Below are 26,997 nucleotides of genomic sequence, written 5' to 3'. Positions count from 1 at the left end.
TATGTTAGCTAGTTATAGGTCCCGGTAACTCTCAGAAGTCTAGGATAAGCTCTCCACCATTTGGTTTCTGTTTGGTCAGTAAGTTAGCTAGGTACTGTAGCTAACTAGTTAAGGTTCAACCACATAAAGGGTTAGTTATAAATATATTTGGTTAAACTCGGCTAGCTAGCGTTCTTAACGGCTTTCTTTGACTCGCATTATAGTTAAGCATTTATTTAGCTATTTAGAACGCTAGCTCGCTAAATTTTTATTTTATGCATCTATCCATTATTTAATGTAACTAGCTACCATGCCATCATTTTGAAGTGAGTCAGAGAGCGATGTTTTAACACCACTGTCATTTGCAATACGTGTAATTCGACTCATGCATGCAAGGAATTTTGCCAAAACTTAAACAATATATTGTACCATGTGTTTTTCGAAATATTTTGCTGAAACGTTATTACTACAGTAGCTGGACTTCAAATGACTCTCTGCCTGGTGGTCACTGTCTTGTTGAGATCTACTGTTACTGTTATTGCACAGAAAGATTGTTGCATACTCCAGTCTGACTGAATGTAGGGTATAGCTGCCAGCTGGAATTGAACCTAAAATCCTGCGCTCTTGATGCAATACTGCACTCATGCCAATAGAGTACCAGTGCCAATGGAGTACAATCTGAAGGTATAATTTGCATTAATATAGCAGAAACATTGCACAATTCCTCACAACTCTAGTCCCTTATATGGATATATAAGTTGTTTTTCCACTAGGTCCAGTAAATCAAATAAATAGAGCTTCTGGGTAGTACCATCCCATATGACTCACATGTCTCACATGGTTTGACCAGTTATCCATCCCACGTCTAAAACCAGTTCCACAAATTCAGTGGATTAGCTGACAGACTTGAACTTGAAACCTAGTTTCAACCATAAATGTGAACATCCAATACTGTTTTGCAGTATGTAGGTTACTCAAAACATGTTTTTGTTAGTGCAGAGGAGACTGCTAACATCCAACCGAAAGAGTGTTAGACAGAAGCCTAATTGCAACTATTTTGGAATCCAGAAGGTAAAAATAGAGTAGGCTAAGTTTCGGTTGTTCTACACAAATGCCACTAAATAAACCAGTAGTGTGGGTTGACTGTGGGCAAAGGCCTACTGAATAACACTTAAGTCTTTTTGTTTTTACTTTTGCATGCATGTCATGTGTAGATTAAAAACAGTGAATCATTGCTGTGTGTTATGACCAATCTTCCGTAGATTGCTATTTATTTTATTTTTTACCTTTATTTAACCAGGCAAGTCAGTTAAGAACAAATTCTTATTTTCAATGACGGCCTGGGAACAGTGGGTTAACTGCCTGTTCAGGGGCAGAACGACAGATTTGTACCTTGTCAGCGGCCTGGGAACAGTGGGTTAACTGCCTGTTCAGGGGGTTTGAACTTGCAACCTTCCGGTTACTAGTCCAACGCTCTAACCACTAGGCTACCCTGCCGCCCCATGTTCAGTATTGCCAGTGTGACAGTATAGCTTCCGTCCCTCTCTTCGCTCCTCCCTGGGCTCGAACCAGCAACACAACAACAACAGCCACCAACAAAGCAGCGTTACCCATGCAGAGCAAGGGGAACAACTACTAGATGCCTTAGAGCGAGTGACGCTTGAAAATGTATTAGCGCGCGCTAACTAACTAGCCATTTCACTTCGGTTACACCAGCCTCATCGGGAGTTGATAGGCTTGAAGTCATAAACAGCGCAATGCTTGAGACACTTTGAAGAGCTGCTGGCAAAACTCAAAGTGCTGTTGGAATGAATGTTTACACGCCTGCTTCTGCCTACCACCACTCAGTCAGATACTTGTATGCTCAGTCAGATTATATGCAATGCAGGACACACTAGATAATATCTAGTTATAATATCAACCATGTGTAGTTAACTAGTGATTATGATTGATTATTTATTTATAAGAAGTTTAATGCTAGCTAGCAACTTACCTTGGCTTACTGCATTCGCATAACAGGCAGTCTCCTTGTGGAGTGCAACGAGAGAGAGGCAGGTCGTTATTGCGTTGGACTAGTTAACTGTAAGGTTGCAAGACTGTATCACCCGAGCGGACAAGGTGAAAATACGTCATTCTGCCCCTGAACAGGGCAGTTAACCCACTGTTCCTAGGCCGTCATTGAAAATAATAATTTGTTCTTAACTGACTTGCCTAGTTAAATAAAGGTATTTTTAAAAATCGTCAAATCGTCGCCCAAAAATACCGATTTCTGATTGTTATGAAAACTTGAAATCGGCCCCGATTAATCGGTCGACCTCTAATGTTAAGGCAGAGTTGATTGTGTTTGCAACTTGAGTGTGTGCAGCATGCTTTGAACATATTTGTTTTTAGCTGAAGTTTATACTATAGTTTGCCAGATTGTACAAAGGGGAACGAAATGGAAGCAGATGAAATCATTGTGGTTTCTCTGGTGGCTTCAAGTGTGTTTCAGCTGTTTTACTCATTTATAGAAAATTGCGGTAAGGCGGTGCTGGGGGGACTACCTGAAAGTGTATTTCTCAGAACAGCGGAGTGTTGTCTGTGGCGTGTCTAGTGTTCTGTGTCACACTGGGTAATACCCTTTAACGTCAGAGTTCAGGAACTAAGCAGTACTGCTGCTGACGCAATCCTCCACAGTTGGCCCTGGCTGACTTCACTCCCATTACACCAGAGACTGATAACCGGACTGTTGCATGACTGGCATCCTCAGAAAAAGGCAACGCAAACAAATCAATCATATTTTATGTCACATGCTTCATAAACCGTTGTAGATTAACAGGGAAAAATGGTTTCTTACAGGCCCTTCCCAACAAAGCCGAGAGAATAGTAGAAAAATAACACAATCAATAAATACACAATATGTAATGTTTTGGTGATGGAGCTGCCTCACAACAACTGCTTCTGTGTTATACTATGCAATTGTTGAATACTCGTTTCTAATTGCCTTGAAGGGCATTATTTAAGTGATAATGCCTGAGAAACTGGTGTTTGGAGGATATATTGGCATGACCGCTTCGAGGGCATTATCACTTTTATACAATGGGTTACCAACATATTCAAATAATTATTGCCATATTTTCAACTTTATTTTGATGAATTCAATTCATACAATTTCATCCTTCCACAAGATACAGGCCTGACAAATATAGGGTTGCTACCTAAGGCGGCTGGTTGTTCATTCTATCGTTTTAGTTGCCAGGGTACCAGTTTTTGTTATACATCTACGGACGTGACCAGATTGTTTGTTCTAAATGTTTCATTGCCGTGATGGCTGGCACCATTCGTATCCCTTTCTAGCTAGCCAACTTTGGCTAACACAGTCATGTCAAACAGTGCAACCAGAATAACAGCGAAGTAGCTGCAGTTGTGTTTATTGTAGCAATATGTAACCTTTTGAGCAAGCAATTAAATTCACATAGAAATGATACTTACGGACCTCTCATTGTACTTGAAAGCAAGTTTAAGATGCGGTAAATCTGTTCTATGTGCGCTAATTCTAAGCTTCCCGTTAAGCACAGAGTTGTGGGGCAGCAGGTAGCCTAGTGGTTAGAGCGTTGGACTATAACCGAAAGGTTGCAAGATCAAATCCCCGAACTGACAAGTTAAAAATCTTTCATTCTCCCCCTGAAAAAGGCAGCCCACTGTTCCTAGGCCGTCATTGAAAATAAGAATTTGTTCTTAACCGACTTGCCTAGTTAAAGGTAAAAAAAAACAAAAACAGTTTGTCTTCTACATTTGGTTTTGTACACCAGCTTCAAAAAGCTGAAACAAGATTATTTTTTGTTATGGAAAATATAGTTCACAGCGGTTTTGATGGTACAATGATTCTCTGCACTATACTTGCAAACTATATTAGTTTTAACAACCAGGAAATGGCGGAGCTATTTCGGTTTAGTGTAAAAAAAAAAAAGAAGAGAAAAAAAATTGTGGTGGGGGATACATCCATAACAATGCATGAGCTAATGATGTGCAATTTCACCTGGCATAGAACATGTGCTCACTCTCCACGTCACTCTTCAGAAGAGAGCCAACTAACACAATCACTTCAAACTGAAGCTGGAATGACAGCATACTTGCTGAATTTTGTGTTTTTCTATTGACATTTCTATGTATAATCCAACAAATATTATGCCAGTTTATTGATGATTTTGCCTGGCTGAGAAGCTGCCAGCCTGTCTGTTTCGTCCTAAGTCCCAACGCGTTTACCATAGGACAGATGGAGATCGAATTTCAATATTAAAGCAATGTTGCAGATATCGGAGAGACAGACAGCATGGTTATTACAAATCTCCGCTATTGAAAACCAACTGCTTGTCATTCCAAAATCATGGGCATTAATGTGGATTTGGTCCCCCCCTTTGCTGCTACTACAGCCTCCACTCTTCTGGAGAAGAATTTCCACTAGATGTTTGAACATTGCTGCGGGGATTTGTTTCCATTCAGCCACATGTAGTAGTGAATGTGCGCACTGATGTTGGACAATTAGTCATGGCTCGCAGTCAGCTTTCCAATTCATCCCGAAGGTGTTGAGGTCAGGGCTCTCTGCAGGCCAGTCAGGTTCTTCTGCACTGATATCAACAATTTCTGTATGGACCTTGCTTTGTGCACAGAGGAATTGTCATGCTGAAAGAAAAGGGCCTTCCCCAAACTGTTGCTACAAATGTTGGAGGCACAGAATTATCTAGAATGTCATTGTTTGCTGTAGCGTTAAGATTTGCTTTCACTGGAACGAAGGGGCCTAGCCCGAACCATGAAAAACAGCCCCAGACCATTATTCCTCCTCCGCAAAACTTTACAGTTGGCACTATGCATTTGGGCAGGTAGTGTTTTCCTAGCATCTGCCAAACCCAGATTGGTCTGTTGGACTGGAAGATGGTGATGCTTAATTCATTCCAGAGGACGATTTTTCACGCCCTTCCTGTTCTGTGAGCTTGTGTGGCCTACCACTTCGCGGTTGAGCCGTTGTTATGCCTAGACGTTTCCATTTCACAATAACATCACTTAGTTGGAGGAGGAATAATGATCTGGGGCTATTTTTTCATGGTTAAAGCAAACAATGACATTCTAGACGATTCTGCGCTTCCAACTTTGTGGCAACAGTTTGGGGAAGGTCCTCCTGTTTCCAGCAAGACAATGCCCCTGTACACAAAGTGAGGTCCATAAAGAAATGGTTTGTCAATCAGTGTGGAAGAAATTGACTGACCTGCACAGCGCCCTGACCTCAACCCCATCGAACACCTTTGGGATGAATTGGAACGCCAACTGCAAGCCAGGCCTAACTGCCCAACATCAGTGCCCGACCTCACTAATGCTCTTGTGGCTGAATGAAAGCAAGTCCCCACAGCAATGTTCCAACATCTAGCAGAAAGCCTTTCCAGAAGAGTGGAGACCGTTTATATTAGTAAAGGGGGGACCAACTCCATATTAATGCCCAGGATTTTGGAATGAGATATTCGACGAGCAGGTGTCCACATACACTACTTGACCAAAAGTATCTTTCTGCATTTTCTAAAGGCAGATCTAAAATTCTTCTAATTGTAATTTCCGCACGGCACCAGACTGACTAACTGGATTCTAGTCTTTATCTGTGTGGAGTTCTGGCTATGTTTTTAAAATAAGGGCCTCCTAGACTTCTCAATATGCACCACTGGGAGGGGCAGAAGATAAGACCAGCGTTACAAAGCACTTGATTAGCTGCAGATTCTGCCTGGCTCTTCAGTCTACACATCACAAGCCTGTGGATGTTTCTTTGTGGTGGTTTCTTTTTTTGCAGTTTGATCTATTGAACAGGACTATGACTAACTCCTGAGCTAATTCATGTATAATGGTGCAATATTTTGGTATTCATTGGGTTGTATTTTATTTGTTCATCTTTCTCAGTAATAATGCTTCAGGTCAGGGGTGTCACTCATTCCATAGATGACCTAGTGTCTGCTGGTTTTTGATTTTTCCTTTCAATGAAGACCTAGACAACCAGGTAAGGGGAGTTTCATACGAATCAGTGTCTTTTTAATTCATAAAGTCCAAGGGAGGAGCGGAAACCCACAGATACTCAGCCCTCCGGGGGAATGAGTTTGACATGTGCTTTAGGTCCAGTGCTCCTGCCCAGCCAAAAGATGCTGTACATCATACATATTCCAGTACTTCTGACCAAATTACTCCACTCCCCCCACAGAGACTGAACGTGCACTGTTCTGTTGTTCACTGCACAACATGATAGTAATATCTGCTGCCTTCCTGTCTCCCCACGCTGAAGCTGCTACCAATCACATGCTTAAACGCTCATTCTCTCACTGTCACCATCTGCGGATTTAAATTTGTAACTGCTTCCATATGAGGAACAGCTCTTGTGCTGCAGAACCCTTTGTTAAATTATTTTCTTGGCTCTAACTAAAGCCAGAATGCTTTCGTACAAGACCATATTTGAATTGATGTCATCTTGCCTATTTTGTGTTGTCAGATGTGTGTTTCTTCCAGTATTTCTACCTGTGTTAAAGTGAAACTAACAAGCCATACATCAATGAATTAAGAAGCACTCCTTGGGCCAACGTGACCTGTGGTGTTATCAGGGAAGATCAAGCATACAGGCATATTAAGGCAGTTCTGCCTAAGAGCTAGACTGTGATGGATGGGTTGATGAATCAGTTTTTCTCTGTGGTAATATCGCTGCTGCACCTGGTTAGTTATTTGTTCATTGGTCATGAGTAATGCGTAGTGGAGCAGTATTATTCCCTGTCAGTGCGTCATGGTGAGGTAACGACAGAATGAAAAGGCGGGGAAGGTAGTGAGTGGTTGAGTCAGTTCCTTCATCGTGCCCACTACAGGGGGCTAGGAGGGGAAGAGAGGATGATTGGCTGTTAGAGTGCCTCTCAAGCGTCACACACATTCTTTCTCTAACCCAGCGTTTATTTTTAGAAGCAGCGCTGGTGTTGCTGCGTGCTGTCTGTGTGTGAGCAGCAGGAACTCCCCGCTCTCTCGCTGCCTCCACACACCCACACTGTAAAGAGGCTGATTTGTATGTGCACACGCGGTCTGTCTGGGACCAGCATATTAACCCGTCACAAAATTGTAGCACAGTAAGCTCATTGGAGCCCTCTAATTTTGGCTGCATGTACAGTGCCTTCAAAATATACATAACCCTTAACTGTCTTCACATTTTGTTACAGCCGGAATTCAAAATGGATTTAATAGATTTCTCATCCAGCTTTTATTTTATTTTTTTATTAGTCAAGTCAGTTAAGAAATTTGTATTTACAATGACAGCCTACCCGGGTCAAACCCTCCCCTAACCCAGACGACGATGGGCCAATCGTGTACTGTCCTATGGGACTCTCGATTACTGCCGGAATCTGTAGTGACGCGATGCAGTGCCTTAGACCGCTGCGCCACTCAGGATCCCTACATACAATACCCCATAATGACAGTGAAAACATGTTTCTAGAAGTATTGAAATGTGTAAATGAGATTTCTTTAAGTATTCACACCCCTGAGTCAATACTTTTGTAGAAGCACCTTCGGCAATGATTACAGCTGTGAGTTTTTCTGGGTAAGTCACTAAGCGCTTTCCACACCTGGATTGTGCAACATTTGCCTTTAAAAAATGTTTTTATTCTTCATGCTCTGTCAAATTGTTTGTTGATCATTGCTAGACGAACCATTTTCAGGTCTTGCCATAGATTTTGAAGTAGATTTAAGTCAACTGTAACTCAGCCACTGAGGAACATTCACTGTCTTCTTGTTAAGCAACTCCTGTGTCGATTTGGTCTTGTGTTTTAGGTTAATTCATCTCTGTGTCTTGTGGAAAGCAGATTTTCCTCTGATTTTGCCTGTGCTTAGCACAGTTTTTAAATGTTATATCCTGAAACTTCCTAGTCCTTGCCGATGACATACATGCACGTAACATGATGCCGCCATCTTCATGCTTGAAAATATGAAGTGGTACTCAGTGATTTGTTGTGTTGGATTTCCCCTAAACATAACATTTTCAGGACATTAAGTTAATTTCTTTGCCACAATTGCTGCTGTTTTTAGAATATAAGTTTATTCTGTACAGGCTTCTCCATTTTCACTATGTCAATTTAGATTATTGTGGCGTAACTACAATGTTGTTGATCCATTCTCAGTTTCTATCACAGCCATTAAACTGTTTTAAAGTCACTATTCGCCTCATGGTGAAGTCACTAAACGGTTTCCTTCCTCTCCGGCAACTGCGTTAGGAATGAAGCCTGTATCTTCTTAGTGACTGGATGGTGTATCAATACACCCAAAGTGTAATTAATTACTTCACCATTCTGTAAGGAATATTCAATGTCTATCTGTATTTTTACCCATCTACTGATAGGTGGCCTTATTTGCAAGGCATTGGAAAACCTCCCTGGTCTTTGTGGTTGAATCTTTTTTTTAAATTCACTGCTCGACTGTGGGACCTTTACAGATAATCGTATGTGTGAGGTACAGAGATGAGGTTGTCATTCAAAAATCATGTTAAACACTATTGTACAAAAGCTGAAGAACATGCGCACATCCAGGTGCTGGAGTTGTAGGCAAACTAATGGAAAACAGAGGAAAGCGCTGCTCATTCTCCCAGGTGCTTTTATTTATAACATTTCGACCCTTAGGTCTTCATGGGGCATCCATATCCCAGACGGGTGGAAGGTCCTATACAGTGCCTTAAAGTATTCAGATCCCTTGAATTTTTCCACATTTTGTTATGTTACTGCCTTACTCTAAAATGGATTGAATACATAAAACATCCTCGTCAATCTACACCCAATACCCCAGAATGACAAAGCCAAAAAAGGTTTTTAGAAATGTTTGCAAATGTATTTAAAATGAACTGATACCTTATTTGCGCAAGTATTCAGACCCTTTGAGACTCTAAATTGAGCTCAAGTGGTCATCCTTGATGTTCCTACAACTTGATTTGGAGTCCACCTGTGGTAAATTCAATTGATTGGACATGATTTGGAAAGGCACACCTGTCTATATAATGTCCTATAGCTGACAATGCATGTCAGTGCAAAAGCCAAGCCATGAGGTTGAAAGAGCTTAGACAGGATTGTGTCGCGCCATTTCTGCAGCATTTGAAGGTCCCCAAGAACACAATGGCCTCCGTCATTCTTAAATGGAAGAAGTTTGGAACCACCAAGACTCTTCCTAGAGCTGGCTGCCCGGCCAAACTGGGCATTCGGGGAAGGAGCCAGAAGCTAGAGCCAGAAGCTAGAGCCAGAAGCTAGCCAGTTTACTGGCTAACGTTAGTATTCAGCTAACCACGGTTTGTGGTCATCAGCTATCCTTAAGCTCAAATCTATCGCCAGTTTTGTACAACTCGACTCAGACCAGAACATACCGGACCTATTTTTCTCTCCATATCCCCGGATTTCAACTGCAAATTCCGGAGCTAGCCAGCTGAAGAGTTCCATCAGCCACTCCTGGGCTGCAATCGCCTATCCGGACCCCCGTTTTACTGCCAATGCGGAGCCCCACCGGGCCTTCACGACTGGACTACCGACATCTGCTCGAGGGAGTTATCCAACTGGCCCCTCCGTCACGGCGTGACCTGAACGCCCATCTACGGCCCGCTAATCGTTAGCGGTCTTATCGGCTGCTATCTGAAAAGGTCTGTCGGACAATTTTTCCTGGGTCACTATCTATTTTGTCAATTGGATTGATCCCCTCTACCACACGAAACCCCACTAATCTACCAACGGAAATGCATGAGGTGGCTAAAAACAGACGTACATCCTATGCTAGCTTGCTACCTATGGCCCGGCTAGCTGTCTGAATCGCCGTGACCCCAACCAACCTCACTACTCACTGGATCCTTATGATCACTCGACTAAGCATGCCTCTCCTTGTCCATTGCTGTTCTGGTTTAGTGTTTATTGGCTTATTTCACTGTAGAGCCTCTAGCCCTGCTCACTAGACCTTATCCAACCTTTTCAGTTCCACCACCCACACATGCGACGTCATTACCTGGTTTCAATGATGTTTCTAGAGACTCTCTCTCATCACACAATACCTAGGTTTACCTCCACTGTATTCACATCCTACCATACCTTTGTCTGTACATTATACCTTGAAGCTATTTTATCGCCCCCAGAAACCTCCTTTTATTCTCTGTTCTAGACGACCAATTCTCATAGCTTTTAGCCGTACCCTTATCCTACTCCTCTGGTGATGTAGAGGTGAATCCAGGCCCTGCAGTGCCTAGCTCCACTCCTATTCCCCAGGCGCTCTCTTTTGATGACTTCTGTAACCGTAATAGCCTTGGTTTCATGCATGTTAATCACCGTGTCATCTCAGATTTTGAAATTATGCTTTACAGCCAAAGCAAGACACGCGTTTGTAAGTTTATTGATAGCATAGCATTATGTCCAGCTAGCAGCAGGAAGCTTGGTCACAAATCAGAAAAGCAATCAAATTAACTGTTTACCTTTGATGTTCGGATGTTTTCACTGACGAGACTTCGTTAGACAGCAAATGTTCCTTTTGTTCCATAAAGATTATTTTTATACCCAAAAATCCTCCGTTTGCTTGTCATGTTCAGAAATCTACTGGAAATAGCTGTCACGACAACGCCGGGGAAAAAATATCCAAATTATGTGAATAATATCGACAAACATAGAAAACGTTTTTTATAATCAATCCTCAGTGTTTTTCAAATATCTATTAGATAATATATCAACCGGGACAATTGGCTTTTCAGTAGGAGCGAGAGGAAAAATGACTACCTCTGTCTTTTACGCAAGAATCACTCTGAGAGCCCTCAGCTGGCCACTTACGCAATGTAGTCGTTTACGCTCATTCTTCAACATAAAGGTGTGAAACTACGTCACAATTCTGTAGACACCTTAGGAAATACGTAGAAAAAGGAATCTGGTTGATATCCCTTTCAGTGACCAATAGGGGTGCATAGGAACACAACTGTTTCGAAACATGAGTCACTTCCTGATTGGATTTTTCTTAGGCTTTCGCCTGCAATATCAGTTCTGTTACACTCTCAGACAATATTTTTACAGTTTTGGAAACTTTAGAGTTTTCTATCCTAAGCTGTCAATTATATGCATATTCTAGCATCTGGTCCTGATAAATAGGCGGTTTACTTTGGGAACGTTATTTTTCCCAAAATAAAAATAGTGCCCTCTAGTTAACAACCCTCCAGGTGAGCTTCAATGCCATACAACTCTCCTTCCGTTGCCTCAATTGCTCTTGAATACAAGTAAAACTAAATGCTCTTCAACCGATCGCTGCCTGCACCTGTCCGCCTGTCCAACATCACTACTCTGGATGGCTCTGACTTAGAATATGTGGACAACTACAAATACCTAGGTGTCTGGTTAGACTGTAAACTCGCCTTCCAAACTCACATCAAACATCTCCAATCCAAAGTTAAATCTAGAGTTGGCTTCCTATTTCGCAACAAAGCATCTGTCACTCATGCTGCCAAACATACCCTTGTAAAACTGACCATCCTACCGATCCTCGACTTCGGCGATGTCATTTACAAAATTGCCTCACACCCTACTCAATAAACTGGATGCAGTTTATCACAGTGCTATCCGTTTTGTCACCAAATCCCCATATACTACCCACCACTAGGATCTGTACGCTCTCGTTGGCTGGCCCTCGCTTCGTGCTCGTCGCCAAACCCACTGGCTCCAGGCCATCTACAAGACCCTGCTAGGTAAAGTCCCCCCTTATCTCAGCTCGCTGGTCACCATAGCAGCACCTACCTGTAGCAACCGCTCCAGCAAGTATATCTCTCTGGTCACCCCCAAAACCAATTCTTTCTTTGGCTGCCTCTCCTTCCAGTTCTCTTGCTGCCAATGACTGGAACGAACTACAAAAATCTCTGAAACTGGAAACACTTATCTCCCTCACTAGCTTTAAGCACCAGCTGTCAGAGCAGCTCACAGATTATTGCACCTGTACATAGCCCATCTATAATTTAGCCCAAACAACTCCCTATTTCCCTACTGTATTTATTTATTTTGCTCCTTTGCACCCCATTATTTCGATCTCTACTTTGCACATTCTTCCACTGCAAATCTACCATTCCAGTGTTGTACTTGCTATATTGTATTTACTTTGCCACCATGGCCTTTTTTTTTTGCCTTTACCTCCCTTATCTCACCTCATTTGCTCACATTGTATATAGACTTATTTTTCTACTGTATTATTGACTGTATGTTTGTTTTACTCCATGTGTAACTCTGTGTTGTTGTTTGTGTCGAACTGCTTTGTTTTATCTTGGCCAGGTCACAATTGTAAATGAGAACTTGTTCTCAACTTGCTTACCTGGTTAAATAAAGGTGAAATAAATAAAAAAGTGCCTTGATCAGGGAGGTGACCAAGAACCTGATGGTCACTCTGACAGAGCTCCAGAGTTTTTTCTGTAGAGATGGGAGAACCTTCCAAAAGGACAACCATCTCTGCAGCACTCCACCAAATCAGGCCTTTATGGTAGACTATCCAGATGGAAACCGCTCCTCAGTAAAAGGCACATGACAGCCCTCTTGAAGTTTGACAAAAGCCACCTAACGACTCAAACCATGAGAAACAAGCTTCTCTGGTCTAATGAAACCAAGATTGAACTTTTTGGCCTGAATGCCAAGCGTCACGTCTGGAGGAAACCTGGCACCATCTTTACAGTGTAGCGTGGTGGCAGCATCATTCTGTGGGGATGTTTTTCAGCAACTGGGAGACGAGTCCGGATCGAGAGAAAGCTGAACGGAGCAAAGTGTATAGCCAGCCTTGATGGAAACCTGCTCCAGAGCGCCCAGGATCTCTGACTGGGGGAGACGGTTCCCCTTCCAACAGGACAATGACCCTAAGCACACAGCCAAGACAACGCAGGAGTGGCTTCGGGACAAGTCTCTGAATGTTCTTGAGTGACCCAGCTAGAGCCTCAACTTGAACCTGTTCTAACGTCTCTGGAGAGACCTGAAAACAGCTGTGCATCAACATTCCCCATCCCACCTGACATGGCTTGAGAGGATCTGCAGACAAGAATATGAGAAACTCCCCAAATATAGGTGTTCCAAGCTTGTAGTGTCTTATCCTAGAAGAATCTATGCTGTAATCGCTGCTAAAGATGCTTCAAAGTACTTAGTAAAGGGTCTTAATACTAATTTAAATCTGATATTTCAGTTGTATTTTTAATAAATTAGCAACATTTCTAAACCTGTTTTTTGGTGTGTGTACAGAGATGACAATTTTAGAATAAGGCTGTAACAATGTGGAGAAAGTCGAGGCGTCTGAATACTTTCGGAAGGAACTGTATATAGGGGCAGTACCCAGTGACATCACTTCCTGAAATGGGTGGTGAATGTAACATGGGTTCACAATCTTTACATTCAATGTATCAAAATATATTATCATAAACCCTTGACTTTTTCCACGTTTTGTTACGTTACAGCCTTTTTCTAAAAATGTTTTAATTTGTATTTATTTCCCTCGAATCTACAGACAACCCATAACCCATAACGATAAAACAGGTTTTTAGATATGTTTTTTGCAAATGTATAAATTAAACTACCTTATTTATGTTAGTATGCTATGAGACTTGAAATTGAGCTCTGGTGCATTGGGGTGGCAGGTAGCCTTGTGGTTAGAGTGCTGGGCCAGTAGACAAAAGGTTGCTTCCTCGACTCCCCAAGCTGACAGGGTAAATCTGTCAGACTGCCTTGTTCCTAGGCCGTCATTGTAAGTAAGAATTTGTTCTTAACTGACTTGCCTAGTTAAATAAAAAAATTGTTTCCATTGATTGTCCTTGATGTTTCAACTTCTTGATTTGGAGTCCACCTGTGGTAAATTCAATTGAGTGGACAAGATTTGGAAAGGTACACCTGTCTATATAAGGTCCCACAGTTGACCCTTCATGTCAGAGCAAAAAACCAAGCAACAACATAATTCAACCTTGACTTTGTGGGGCGTAAGGCCAGTGGCGTCAAATCTCTAATTCTGGCTTTAAGACAAAATGTTGACTAAGTCAAGGGGTGTGAATATTTTCTGAAGGCACTGTATTCATTGGTTATTTTATTACTAGGCTATTCATAGCAACGTTTGCTCCTTTTGTGAAATGCTTTGCTTCCTTTGTGGCTAAATATATTTTATTTCATGGCATGCTCTCTGGTCCTGTAATCTCAGACCTGATGTTATTGTAAGCGTTTTCATGGCGAAATTTGTGGAGGTATTGGGCAGGAAAAGCAGAGCCCTGTAACTCTAGCCTGCTGTTGTGCCAGACCAGCTGAGTGCAGCTAGGCCTGACTTTCTACCTCCTTCCCTTCTTCCTTCCCGCCGAGGCCCTCCCAGGAGGTCCCGCGTTGGAGCAAAAAGTAGGTCACTGGGTCATCTTAGGCAGCTGGCAACCAGTCTGACTGGAATCCTGCAGTTCCTCCCATGCTGCAATGGCAGTAGGTACAGCAGTGGCCTGACAACTCATCTCATTTAAGTTACTGAGCTTTAAATGCACTCATTCTCCCAGACCACAGCCATTTTAGAGAATGTCAGCTTGATAAGTGATGCACTCGGTGGTCTCTTGAATTGTTATGCTGGCAGTCGTAGTGAATGAGTCACACTAACTACTGTGGTTTGCACTGTGTGGATTATTAAGTCATTGAGTGCTGCTGGCCTTATATGAGCCAGTTGGCTGAACTCGTGTTGGTAGCTGTTAGCATATCTGTGTACATTCTTTGTCTCCTCTATTTGGATTCTGACTGACTAGGGCTGTTATGGTGACTGTATTACCGCCACCCCGGCGGTCACAGGTCATGAAGGCAGTCAACAAATATGATCTTAGCAACCGTTCAAGCAAGAATCATATAATTGTTAAGCGTATGAGAACCAAAAAAAAGTGTGTTTGGAAGTAATACAAATTTAAATCTAGGCTATGTTGAATGGCAGCAGTAAGAAAGCCATCTGCAGCCAATAGTCATGTATCATGTACTGGAAAAGGATCTATTCAAACCCACTATCTTTTCTCCCCTTTTGTTTACTTTATCTTCAGGATAAACACCATGATGCTGCTCATGAAATCATTGAGACCATTCGGTAAGTAACTACCACCTTTCTATCTCAAAACCATAGTGCAGTGAGTGACTGTACTTCTTGACTGAGTTAGACTAGGTCTTTGTAAACTAACCCCTGTATTGATCGTTGTTCTCAGTTGGGTGTGTGAGGAGATCCCAGACCTTAAGTTGGCTATGGAGAACTATGTCCTCATCGACTACGACACGAAGAGGTGAGCTGAGCATCAGACTATGAAGAACAAGGACTGTGATGCTGATCTTAAGCACAGTCTACCAGAGCACCTGTAGTCACAGTCCAATACCATAGTAACATCCAGAGTATGAGTAGAATGGACTAGCACTTTTTTTTACATTTAAATGTTCTTCCCAGGGGGGGGGTGCAGATACTAATGACAGGGATGCTCATTTAGGAATATTTTGGTTTTGGTGTGGTAGCAGCCTGAGAGATGAGTCTCGTAGAGTGGAGGCAAACTGATATGCAATTAGCCTTCTTGTATCCATGGTCCTGGCCAAACTAACATCAGCACAAAAATACAAGTCATGGGCTACTAGCTTCCTTGTCCATGTCTTGTCATAAGATGTTGATAGACGTTATTTATTTTTCTGTGTGTTACAGCTTCGAGAGTATGCAAAGACTTTGTGACAAATACAACAGAGCCATCGACAGCATCCACCAGCTGGTGAGTTGGAATGTCTCTACAGTTTAGTCCAAAGCTTATTTCTGAACACATTATGTTAAAACGCTGAAATGTTACATTTAATTATCTTTCTTGTCGCCGTTTGTTACCGTAGGGAAAACCTAGCTCACTTGTGCACAGCGACATGTTTATAACCTAGCTATGTAATATAGTCATACTGAACTCCCTGTCCTGTGTGTCAGTGGAAAGGCACCACCCCGCCCCTGAAGCTGAACAAGCGGCCGTCCAACGGGCTCCTCAGGCATATCCTGCAGCAGGTGTACAACCACTCTGTCACGGACCCAGAGAAGCTCAACAACTATGAGCCATTCTCCCCCGAGGTGTACGGTGAGACATCCTTTGACCTGGTGGCCCAGATCATCAACGAGATGGAAATGATGGAGGACGACACCTTTGTAGACCTCGGCAGCGGTCAGTGTTTACCTCAATGTTTAGTTCCTAATGAGATAATCAGTCTTAATGTGACTCGCAGCCAGGTGTATTATTTGCCATCTTAATCATCTGTAATTGCAGGAGTGGGACAAGTGGTGCTGCAGGTTGCTGCAGCAACAAACTGTAAACACTACTTTGGTGTGGAGAAGGCAGACATTCCAGCCACTTATGCAGAGGTAAGTTCCTAACATCCCACACCGAGCTTGATGGTTTTTTCTCATCTATTCCAGGTGGTTGTCATAAAAGTAATTTGTGTGCTTTTTCTTTCAGTCCATGGACAAAGAATTTAAGAGGTGGATGAAGTGGTATGGGAAGAAACACGGGGACTACTCTGTAAGATTATGAGTTGATCTGACAGAAGTGTCATTCAGAAATACACAAATGGTTTTGGATTGCAGACATGCAACTTATTTTCCTGTTTATTTTCAAGCTGGAGAGGGGGGATTTCCTGTCTGAAGTGTGGAAGGAGAGGATAGCCAACACAAGGTACAGTACCTCTATATAATCTGGAGGCTTCCACTCCCACTGAGATGTCACTGTGTATTTACACACGTCTGAACACAAGGGAAACGTCTGCACAGCTTCAACTCTAAATCGTTTTCTCCTCTTCTCCCTTCTCTCCTCTTCCCCGTTTGTCTAGTAGTGTAATTTTTGTGAACAACTTTGCTTTTGGTCCAGAGGTTGATCACCAGCTGAAGGAGCGCTTTGCTAACATGAAGGAAGGTATGTAGTAAATGGCCCTTTTGTTACCCTGTGTCAAGCCCACCCTGCCATTTTGGTACAGCAAATGAAGAACCTTGGATAATTTCAATAGGTTATGGATTCAGCTGCTTTCATTAGAGATAACAAGAGAGAGGGTAACATGCAGGTAGCTAATGTCAGCTGTGTCAATACCACACACTTGACCTCTGAACCCTCAGTCATTTGACCTCTCCTCCACATGACCCTTGTGTTTTAAAAGCTAGACATGAAAGCATGGTCTATGCTGCCATTGATTATTTATTGCAGCCACATACACAGATCAATCTGGGACTCATTATAGATCTGTGTTTGTATTGTTTAGTTTTAAGCATTCTCAAATAGCCTTTTGTGAAGTGCCTTCATGGGAAGATCATGTTTTTTCTCTTTTAGGTGGGAAAATTGTATCCTCAAAACCTTTTGCACCTCTAAATTTTAGAATCAACAGTCGTAACTTGAGTGGTAGGTTTTCATCATGTTCATATCATTCTTATGGATCTCAAAGATTCTAGTGTGTTTTCATGAACTAAATGGATTGCCTTTCTGCTCTTTGTTTCTCCTTTTCAGACATTGGCACAATAATGAGAGTCGTGGAGTTGTCTCCGTTGAGAGGTTCAGTGTCCTGGACTGGAAAACCAGTTTCCTACTACCTTCATACGATAGACCGCACCATAGTGAGTCAAGCTTTCCCCTCTTTTACGCTCATCCCCTCCGTCCCAATACATTCACAATGTTGCAATGGCAGTTGCTCTACAGTGCCACCATTTTACTCATATGCGCCTAAATATTTTGCTGTACAACCTAGAATTTTTATTTGGGAGCACCCGTGCGCCTAGAAGAAGAAGAAAAAAAGGATTCTAGCTTTATTACCTCCAATATTTTTTCATTGTGCTCCTACATTTCTATGTGCGCCTACATGTTCCAACTTAGGTGCACATGTGCTCCTTGTAAAAAAAAAAAGAAGGGGAAAAACGGGGGGAAAAGTCTGTTTATAGTAGGGCAACTTTGAATTGAATGAGAGCTCTCAATCAGTTCATGTGTATATAAAATACCAATGCGTACGGTAGCAGTACTCAGAACATGTTTAGTCGGACATATCCCTGCAGGAAACAACTGCATCTGCTGGTATAGCCCTGCAGTGGACAGAGGAGAGGTGATACTGAGACAGGTGATGGCGCAAACAACATTACTACTAGCCTACATGTTGTACCATGAGTGTTTTCAACTTGTTTAGAAACATTAAAAACAGGACTTGCTTGCTTACTTTTGCACTCAGTTAGCCTGACTGCAAGCAGGAAATCTTCACTTTTCTGCCTGTTGGTCGTGGTGGCATATTGTGCCAATAGAACCTAGAACAGGACACTCCAACCCTGTTCCCGGAGAGCTATGGTCCTGGAGGGTTTCTTGCCAATCCTAATGTAGTGCACCTGATTCTAATAATTATACTGAACAAAAATATAAACACAACATGTACAGTTTCGGTTTTATGAGCTGAGATAAAATGTCTGTTTTTTTCCATATGCACAAAAAGCTTAATTATAAAATTGTCCATGAATTTGTTTACATCCCTGTTGGTGAACATTTCCCCTTTGCCAAGATGATCCATCCACCTGACAGGTGTGGCATATCAATTAGCTGACACAGGTGTAGCTCGTGCTGGGGGACAATAAAAGGCCACTCAAAACTGTGCAGTTGTCACAACACAATGCCACAGATGTCTCAAGTTTTGAGGGAGCGTGCAATTGACATGCTGACTGCAGGAATGTCCACCAGAGCTGTTGCCGGAGAATTTAATGTTCATGTCTCTGCCATAAGCCGCTTCCAATGTCGTTTTAGATAATTTGGCAGTAGGTCCAACTGGCCTCACAACCACAGACCACGTTTAACCACGTCATCCCAGGACCTCCACATCTGGCTTCTTCACCTGCAGGATCGTCTTACATGCTGACTAGAACGGGGCGTGCAAATGTTGATTTCTGTCCATCCAGACCATACGTGATCAGGACACGCAGGTTGAAATATCAAAATTAACTCTGAGACAACTAATTTGGGGACAGGTTGAAACGCAACAAACATTCATTATAATTTGTCCTGAGATATAAACATTGGGTTATTTGAGCTGAAATGCACAAGATCCTCTACTCCGACAATGAATCCACAGATTAAAAGGTAAACCTAGTTATTTTCTAGTAATCTTTCCAGTCTTCTGTGGACTTTATATGGCAATTGGCAACCAACTTTAAGGTGCATTACCACCACCAACTGGGCTGAAGTGTGGACCTCACTTCATCTTTCAATCATCCATGTGGGTATATGTTCCTAAAAACCAATGAGGAGATGGGAGAGGTATGACTTGCAAGCACATCAATCTTAAAAAATATATCAAGTTCAGTGAGCAGTTCAGATTAAATGATTGAATAACGTGTAAATTTTAATTTGCAACTTGCACGTAACAAGAGCGGTGTGGTCTGCATGTTAGACCAGCCACATGGACAGCTGATGAAACAGTGTTTTTGTCTGTAATAAAGCCCTTTTGTGGGGAAAACTTCTGGTTGGCTGGGCCTAATGCTGTCCAGTGGCTGCGCCCCTGCCCATTCATGTGAAATCCATAAATTAGAGCTTAATGAATTTATTTAAATTGACTGATTTGCTTTATATGAACTGTAACTCAGTAAAATCATTTCATGTTACATTTTTATTTTTGTTCAGTTGCTGGTTGATAAGATGAATCCGGTTAGTAAGACAACCTACAGGATGGTAAGCTCTCCAGGAATGGATGGAGAATCCTGACCTAGAAATGTGTCCTTCTGTTTAGTTATGTTTGGTCTTGATACTGGTCTATACTGGTTTGTACCATCTCAGTGCAAGTGAAATAACTGGGTCTTTCTTTAATCCTTAAATCGATTGACGCATCCGTCAGTTTTAAGATGGAGATATCTGTTTTTTTGCATGGGCTGCGTCTCAATCCACCATCTGCCTATGTCGGCCTTCCGCATCTGTGGTGGAAGGTGGCCGAGCTACAGCGGTGTTTGTCAGACCATGAGACATCCTGAAAATCGGTCTTCTCACAAACGTCTCTAGCGTCCGAACGGTTTGGCCTACAAACTAATATGACCACTCTATGGAAAGATGACTCTTTTGCTCTACAACCCCCACAAGTGTCACGGGACTCGTCTGAAGGTAACCCATACAAACAAATAGAAGTATGGCGGTAGTTTTGTGAACAAAAATAAGGGGTTTAATGTGTCCAGAAAACAAATATTTCCTGAGCTTTCTTATGTCCTAGAAATAGGACAGACAATTCAAAAACGTATTCCTTATGATTTATTTAGTCTTTTTTACATTTATGAAGGAGTTATTCATTGCATTTCTGTGGGCAGTAGTAGTAGCCAATTTATTTTTAATATTTAATTAATTGGAATCGTTAACGAAATTATAACTAGGGGTCCTAAAATTCTAAATCAAATAGCTAAATGATCCAACGGCTGAGCCTTCGGGGTTAATGTATCCATTCACTGGAGGCAGTGGAAACGGTGAGGTCATCGCTGCATTGTTTCTGTAGCTCCTCACTAACTCATCCACGTGTTGGAGGGCTTATGGACAGTGTCAAACAAGGGCACTGCGCTTAGATAGCAGAGGTCACTCTCCCCTATGTCCTTGTGCAATACTTGATACCTTCTTTTTCCTTTTCAGCTTGAAAACTATTTTCATAGTCTCAAAAATCCTAAACTCAGGGTAAGCTAAACATTTTTTGTTCCTTTTGCACTATTTTATATTGTCATTACTCTGTGGGCAATCTTGGTCACCTCCAGCTTTACTGTTGCTCCTAGTTCGTGCCCTGCTGAACGATTCACATGGTAAACAACAGATGTTCCTATGTGTTTTTAGGAGGAGCAAGAAGCAGCTAGGCGTCGTCAAGAAAAGAATAGTAAAAGCAACAGCACCACGCCAACCAAGGCAAAGGAGCACAAGGCAAGTGACTTAGCTGACTTTATAGTTTTTTCACGTCTCTATGCTAAGTTCTTGCGCTTTACCCTATGATATGAGATCACTTTAGCAGCTCTAGGTCCGAATTTTCTCTCTCATGCTGGTCCCTTCCCTGTATATGTCTTAGGATTCCTGTGAGGAGGTTGAGCGACCAGGCCTATTGGCAGTCGTGAAGGCCCCACCCAAACCGCGGCGCGCCAAACTCCTCAAGGGCCGCAAGCTGAGTGCTCGGAAGCGCGGGCGTCCCAAGAAGGCTGCTGTAGCCGCAGCTGAGCGAAAGAGCAAGAGCAGCCAGAGTGCCCTGGATCTGCTCCATGCCAAGACCCTCTCAGCAGCACCCCCTCAGGGTGAGCCACCTGGTGACAGTTTTACTCAGGGCTGTGTCCCTAGACCCTTGTGCATTTGTGTTATTCAGCCTTTTACTCATTGTGGTCCATGTCTGTTTAGCTGACTTTCTGTGTTTCTACAGATGCATACAGGTCACCTCAAAGTCCCTTCTACCAGCTACCTCCCAAAGTTCAGCATTATGCGTCTGGCCAACTTCTGCTGGGCCCCAGTCCTCCTGGCCTACAACAGCTTCTTGGTGAGCACCGCTACCCTGACCCCACCCTTAGTTATCACATCCATCAGTCAGTCAGAGTCAGCAGTCCTGATAAGCCATTGCTCTCTCCTCACACAGACAACATTAAAGTCCAGTACCTCCAGTTCATGGCCTACATGAAGACACCTCAGTACCGCAACAACCTGCAGCAAGTCCTGGAGCAGGAGAAGGTAAATGGAATGTCCAAATCACTCACTCCATCTTGTGAACTCTGACAATCACTAATGGTATTGCCACCTTTTTAAAAAGTAATAATTATTCACTCCCTCAGACTCACACCGCAACTCTCACCCCTCTCTTTATCAGTCATGTTGGATGAGACTATCCTTCTGGGAATGTTGCATCTGATCAGGGCAAGGGCAATGTTGCTTTTAATCAGGGCAAGGTGACTGGAAACATGACCGAATACAAACAGTGTAACTATTCCCTCCGCAAGGCAATCAAACAAGCTAAGCGTCAGTATAGAGACAAAGTAGAATCTCAATTCAACGGCTCAGACACAAGAGGTATGTGGCAGGGTCTACAGTCAATCACGGATTACAAAAAGAAAACCAGCACGGTCACGGACCAGGATGTCTTGCTCCCAGGCAGACTAAATAACTTTTTTGCCCGCTTTGAGGACAATACAGTGCCACTGACACTGCCCGCAACTAAAACATGCGGACTCTCCTTCACTGCAGCCGACGTGAGGAAAACATTTAAACGTGTCAACCCTCGCAAGGCTGCAGGCCCAGAGGGCATCCCCAGCCGCGCCCTCAGAGCATGTGCAGACCAGCTGGCTGGTGTGTTTACGGACATATTCAATCAATCCCTATACCAGTCTGCTGTTCCCACATGCTTCAAGAGGGCCACCATTGTTCCTGTTCCCAAGAAAGCTAAGGTAACTGAGCTAAACGACTACCGCCCCGTAGCACTCACTTCCGTCATCATGAAGTGCTTTGAGAGACTAGTCAAGGACCATATCACCTCCACTCTACCTGACACCCTAGACCCACTCCAATTTGCTTACCGCCCAAATAGGTCCACAGACGATGCAATCTCAACCACACTGCCCTAACCCATCTGGACAAGAGGAATACCTATGTGAGAATGCTGTTCATCGACTACAGCTCGGCATTTAACACCATAGTGCCCTCCAAGCTCGTCATCAAGCTCGAGACCCTGGGTCTCGACCCCGCCCTGTGCAACTGGGTACTGGACTTCCGGACGGGCCGCCCCCAGGTGGTGAGGGTAGGCAACAACATCTCCACCCCGCTGATCCTCAACACTGGGGCCCCACAAGGGTGCGTTCTGAGCCCTCTCCTGTACTCCCTGTTCACCCACGACTGCGTGGCCACGCACGCCTCCAACTCAATCATCAAGTTTGCGGACGACACAACAGTGGTAGGCTTGATTACCAACAACGACGAGACGGCCTACAGGGAGGAGGTGAGGGCCCTCGGAGTGTGGTGTCAGGAAAATAACCTCACACTCAACGTCAACAAAACTAAGGAGATGATTGTGGACTTCAGGAAACAGCAGAGGGAACACCCCCCCCCTATCCACATCGATGGAACAGTAGTGGAGAGGGTAGTAAGTTTTAAGTTCCTCGGCGTACACATCACAGACAAACTGAATTGGTCCACCCACACAGACAGCATCGTGAAGAAGGCGCAGCAGCGCCTCTTCAACCTCAGGAGGCTGAAGAAATTTGGCTTGTCACCAAAAGCACTCACAAACTTCTACAGATGCACAATCGAGAGCATCCTGTTGGGCTGTATCACCGGCTGGTACGGCAACTGCTCCGCCCACAACCGTAAGGCTCTCCAGAGGGTAGTGAGGTCTGCACAACGCATCACCGGGGGCAAACTACCTTCCCTCCAGGACACCTACACCACCCGATGTCACAGGAAGGCCATAAAGATCATCAAGGACAGCAACCACCCGAGCCACTGCCTGTTCACCCCGCTATCATCCAGAAGGCGAGGTCAGTACAGGTGCATCAAAGCTGGGATCGAGAGACTGAAAAACAGCTTCTATCTCAAGGCCATCAGACTGTTAAACAGCCACCACTAACATTGAGTGGCTGCTGCCAACACACTGACTCCAGCCACTTTAATAATGGGAATTGATGGGAAATGATGTAAAATATATCACTAGCCACTTTAAACAATGCTACCTAATATAATGTTTACATACCCTACATTATTCATCTCATATGTATATGTATATACTGTACTCTATATCATCTACTGCATCTTTATGTAATACATGTATCACTAGCCACTTTAACTATGCCACTTTGTTTACATACTCATCTCATATGTATATACTGCACTCAATACCATCTACTGTATCTTGCCTATGCCGCTCTGTACCATCACTCATTCATATATCTTTATGTACATATTCTTTATCCCCTTACACTTGTGTCTATAAGGTAGTAGTTTTGGAATTGTTAGCTAGATTACTTGTTGGTTATTACTGCATTGTCGGAACTAGAAGCACAAGCATTTCGCTACACTCGCACTAACATCAGCTAACCATGTGTATGTGACAAATACAATTTGATTTGATTTAGCCTCGACTTGTAAAGCTTCCTCGCTTGTGTTCCTCCTTCCGTCTCCCTCTCTCCTCCAGCTCAAACACAGAGGGCTTTCTGGGCAGGCGGAGCATCTGCAGACTGCGTGTCAGACCCACAAAGAGAAAATCAAAGGGCTCTTCCACCACAAACTGGATGAGGTAGGCAGACAGTGGTGACTGTCTAATAAAACGAGCTGATATTGAGACTCAAATAGTGGTTGAGTACTCGATCCCTGAAAGTCGTACCATGTCTGTTCCACTCAGCTGGGAGTGAAGGCCCTCACCATGGAGGACCTATTGGAGGCCCAGAAGGAGATCTCGGCCCACAACCGTCAACTGAAGGAGCAGACCAAGCAGCTGGAGAGAGACATGGCCGAGCTGAGGGATCACAGCCTGCTCCTGGTGAGACCTCTACTTTTTTTTTGTCATTTAGCAGACGCTCTTATCCAGAGCGACTTATACTGTATTCCTGGCTGACTTCTCTCTGGCCGCTTTCACATTGGATTTCATCTGCATGCTTGACACTGTTGAACCAGAGGCATGTAACTACCTGGAAGTGTCTGTTTGTCTCAGTTGAAGTCTCGATGTGAGGAGCTGAAGCTGGATTGGAGCTCTCTGTGTCTTGAGAGCCTGCTAAAGGAGAAGCAGGCCCTGCGTAGACAGATCTCAGAGAAACAGCGCCACTGCCTCGAGCTGCAGGTACACCTCTCACCTGTTCCCAGGGCTCTAAAGTGCAGGCATTTTGGTCGCTTATGCTCCTTAAAATTTTACTGTGCGTCCTGGAATTTTTTATTTGTGAGCACGAGTGCGTCTAGGGAAAAAAATCTCCCAGATAATTGTGGTGATTAGGCTTTTCTGTACTGTTGCGAAGTGTTTTAAAGAAGAAGAAAGTGTTGTGATTGCGCCATTACTAGGCTACATAGAAAACAGATTGTTGCTAGTCAGTTCAAAATATTAATTTGCTTAAGTGTATCATAAGACATGAACAGAATGCATCAGTGATTCGTGTTTTCTGCAACTTTCTGAAGAGGCAACGCACAGGAATGCCCGTCTGTGTGCGGTTTGAGTATGTCTACCACTGTGTTGCGACGTTAATGGTAGATTTAAAGGCTTTCTTGTCTGTTTCTCAAAAACCTCAATTAAAAGTTAAGTACAATGTAGCTTATGCCTACCCTGCAGCAAGACATCATGATTATTTGCATCCATTTGTTTTGCAAACCCTACAGACGTGAGCTACAAACACTGCTAACCAAACAATATTCTGTTGCTATAGAGGGGCATGGTGCACACTTAAATTAAAGGTTAACAACACTCAACAAGTGGTCTACTGAAGTGGTTTAAGCATTGTTGTGGACATGGAACTTCCTATTTAGTTTATATGAAAGTTTTTTTTTTTTTAGAGCACAACCTGACAACTTACATAACCAAATATTCAACAAATTACTTGGTAATTTCAATTAGTTATTTGTATCAACATTTTTGCTTTTTATAATAAGCAGATGTATTTCCAGGGTTACCTTTTAGTTTGTAGGGCACAACATGTGCTTCAGAAGTAGCTCACATTCATATAGGCCAGCTATAGGCTATATCTATTTAAAGAATTGTATTTTCTGGTGCTCCAACCTTTTTTTTATAGCCCTGCCTGAATCCCCTCTTTCCTCCCCTGCCTGTTTCTACTGACATACTCAGAAATAATTGAAAGGATCCGTCTACTGTTATTGTGAAGCAGTGGCATGTTCTCATAAAGCTTTGTTCCTCTTCTTACCTTATGCAATGACTCCCCCTGTTGTTGGTTCTCAGATCAGCATCGTGGAACTGGAGAAGAGTCAGAGGCAACAGGAGCTGCTCCAGCTCAAGTCCTACAGTCCCTGTGAGGGCTCCCTCTACCACAAGGGCCTCCCCGGCCTGGAGGCCCTCCCCCGTCCTCCCCTGGACCACCACACCCCCAAACTCAGCCTGGCTGCGGCCAGCCTCAATAGTCTCAGCCCCGAGCTGTCCATCAACAGCATCGCCCCGCCCTGCTTCCACAGGGGTGGTGTGGGGACCAAGGGAGGGCTTCTCTCCCGCTACCTGCCTATCTCGCCCGACCACGAGATTGTACCCCCCACCCCAGATGCCCGACACAGGCAGCTGGGTCACCCCCTCCCCGACTACACCCGCTACTCCCCAGCTAAGATCGCCCTGCGCAGACACCTGAACCAGGACTCTAGTATGGCACACTTCAGAGGCCTGGGCTTCACTGGTCTCAGGTTAGTCAGGTTTAATATCTACAACCACTGTAGGGACTCTGCTAATAGGTTTGTTACATGTTTGTTGAGTACTGTATTTCTGACACTTCTGCTCCTGCAGGGATATGGTTGCTGTCACCTCTCCATTAGGAGCTAAACTGAGCTGCCTCTCTCCCAACTCATCAGACAGTCTGCAGAACAACACACCCAGGAGTGCTGAGAGGGTAACTCTGTCCACTCTGTTCCCACACTGTCTGACTCCATCCTGACACACAGCCTACCATGCTGACTCAAACACTATTTACTCTCCCTGTATTTTCCTCCCTAAGTTGTCCTCTGTCTGTGTGTGATATCCAGGGTGACACCATCACCAGCCTGCCCATCAGTATCCCCCTCAGCACGGTGCACCCCAGCAAGCTCCCTGTTAGCATCCCCCTGGCCAGTGTGGTGCTGCCCAGCCGAGCTGAGAGACTGGTGAGTACATGTAGAACTAGGGTTTGATTTTGGACTGGGTAATAAAGGTCACGTGTGCTGTATTAAAACACGGTTGACTCAAACTTTTGTTTTTGTAGAGGAGCACACCGAGTCCTGTGTTCCAGACGGGCCAGACCAACGGTAAGCAGCCCCAAATACACTAGTACCTTAACCACATCCATTGAAACCTGCATGTGTTGACAGACCTCTCCTGAAGGACCAGCGTC

The 26,997-nt window shown here is 43.6% G+C and overlaps 1 protein-coding gene across 4 annotated transcripts in view; it reads left to right on the top strand.

Annotated features, from left to right (window-relative positions):
• LOC115144895 (histone-lysine N-methyltransferase, H3 lysine-79 specific-like) overlaps nucleotides 1-26,997 on the top strand; it is a 41,915-nt gene that overhangs the window by 689 nt on the left and 14,229 nt on the right. For 3 of the 4 annotated variants that reach the window (XM_029686011.2, XM_029686012.2, XM_029686009.2), the window contains exons 2-23: nucleotides 15,029-15,072; nucleotides 15,188-15,262; nucleotides 15,667-15,730; nucleotides 15,931-16,159; nucleotides 16,262-16,356; nucleotides 16,451-16,513; nucleotides 16,611-16,666; nucleotides 16,821-16,903; nucleotides 17,312-17,380; nucleotides 17,486-17,592; nucleotides 20,612-20,653; nucleotides 20,807-20,890; nucleotides 21,033-21,252; nucleotides 21,375-21,488; nucleotides 21,585-21,676; nucleotides 24,126-24,227; nucleotides 24,333-24,470; nucleotides 24,642-24,767; nucleotides 25,869-26,317; nucleotides 26,418-26,520; nucleotides 26,654-26,770; nucleotides 26,869-26,911. In XM_029686011.2, the coding sequence (XP_029541871.1) occupies nucleotides 15,029-15,072; nucleotides 15,188-15,262; nucleotides 15,667-15,730; nucleotides 15,931-16,159; nucleotides 16,262-16,356; nucleotides 16,451-16,513; nucleotides 16,611-16,666; nucleotides 16,821-16,903; nucleotides 17,312-17,380; nucleotides 17,486-17,592; nucleotides 20,612-20,653; nucleotides 20,807-20,890; nucleotides 21,033-21,252; nucleotides 21,375-21,488; nucleotides 21,585-21,676; nucleotides 24,126-24,227; nucleotides 24,333-24,470; nucleotides 24,642-24,767; nucleotides 25,869-26,317; nucleotides 26,418-26,520; nucleotides 26,654-26,770; nucleotides 26,869-26,911 (2,515 nt within the window). The remainder of the gene's footprint in view (nucleotides 1-15,028; nucleotides 15,073-15,187; nucleotides 15,263-15,666; nucleotides 15,731-15,930; nucleotides 16,160-16,261; nucleotides 16,357-16,450; nucleotides 16,514-16,610; nucleotides 16,667-16,820; nucleotides 16,904-17,311; nucleotides 17,381-17,485; nucleotides 17,593-20,611; nucleotides 20,654-20,806; nucleotides 20,891-21,032; nucleotides 21,253-21,374; nucleotides 21,489-21,584; nucleotides 21,677-24,125; nucleotides 24,228-24,332; nucleotides 24,471-24,641; nucleotides 24,768-25,868; nucleotides 26,318-26,417; nucleotides 26,521-26,653; nucleotides 26,771-26,868; nucleotides 26,912-26,997) is intronic. The other variant, XM_029686010.2, reaches the window with a different exon arrangement.

The sequence above is a fragment of the Oncorhynchus nerka genome, linkage group LG17 (assembly GCF_034236695.1).
Source record: "Oncorhynchus nerka isolate Pitt River linkage group LG17, Oner_Uvic_2.0, whole genome shotgun sequence".
Lineage (NCBI taxonomy): Eukaryota > Metazoa > Chordata > Actinopteri > Salmoniformes > Salmonidae > Oncorhynchus > Oncorhynchus nerka.
Note: the sequence above shows the minus strand (reverse complement) of the source record. Positions and strands in the feature narration are given on the sequence as shown.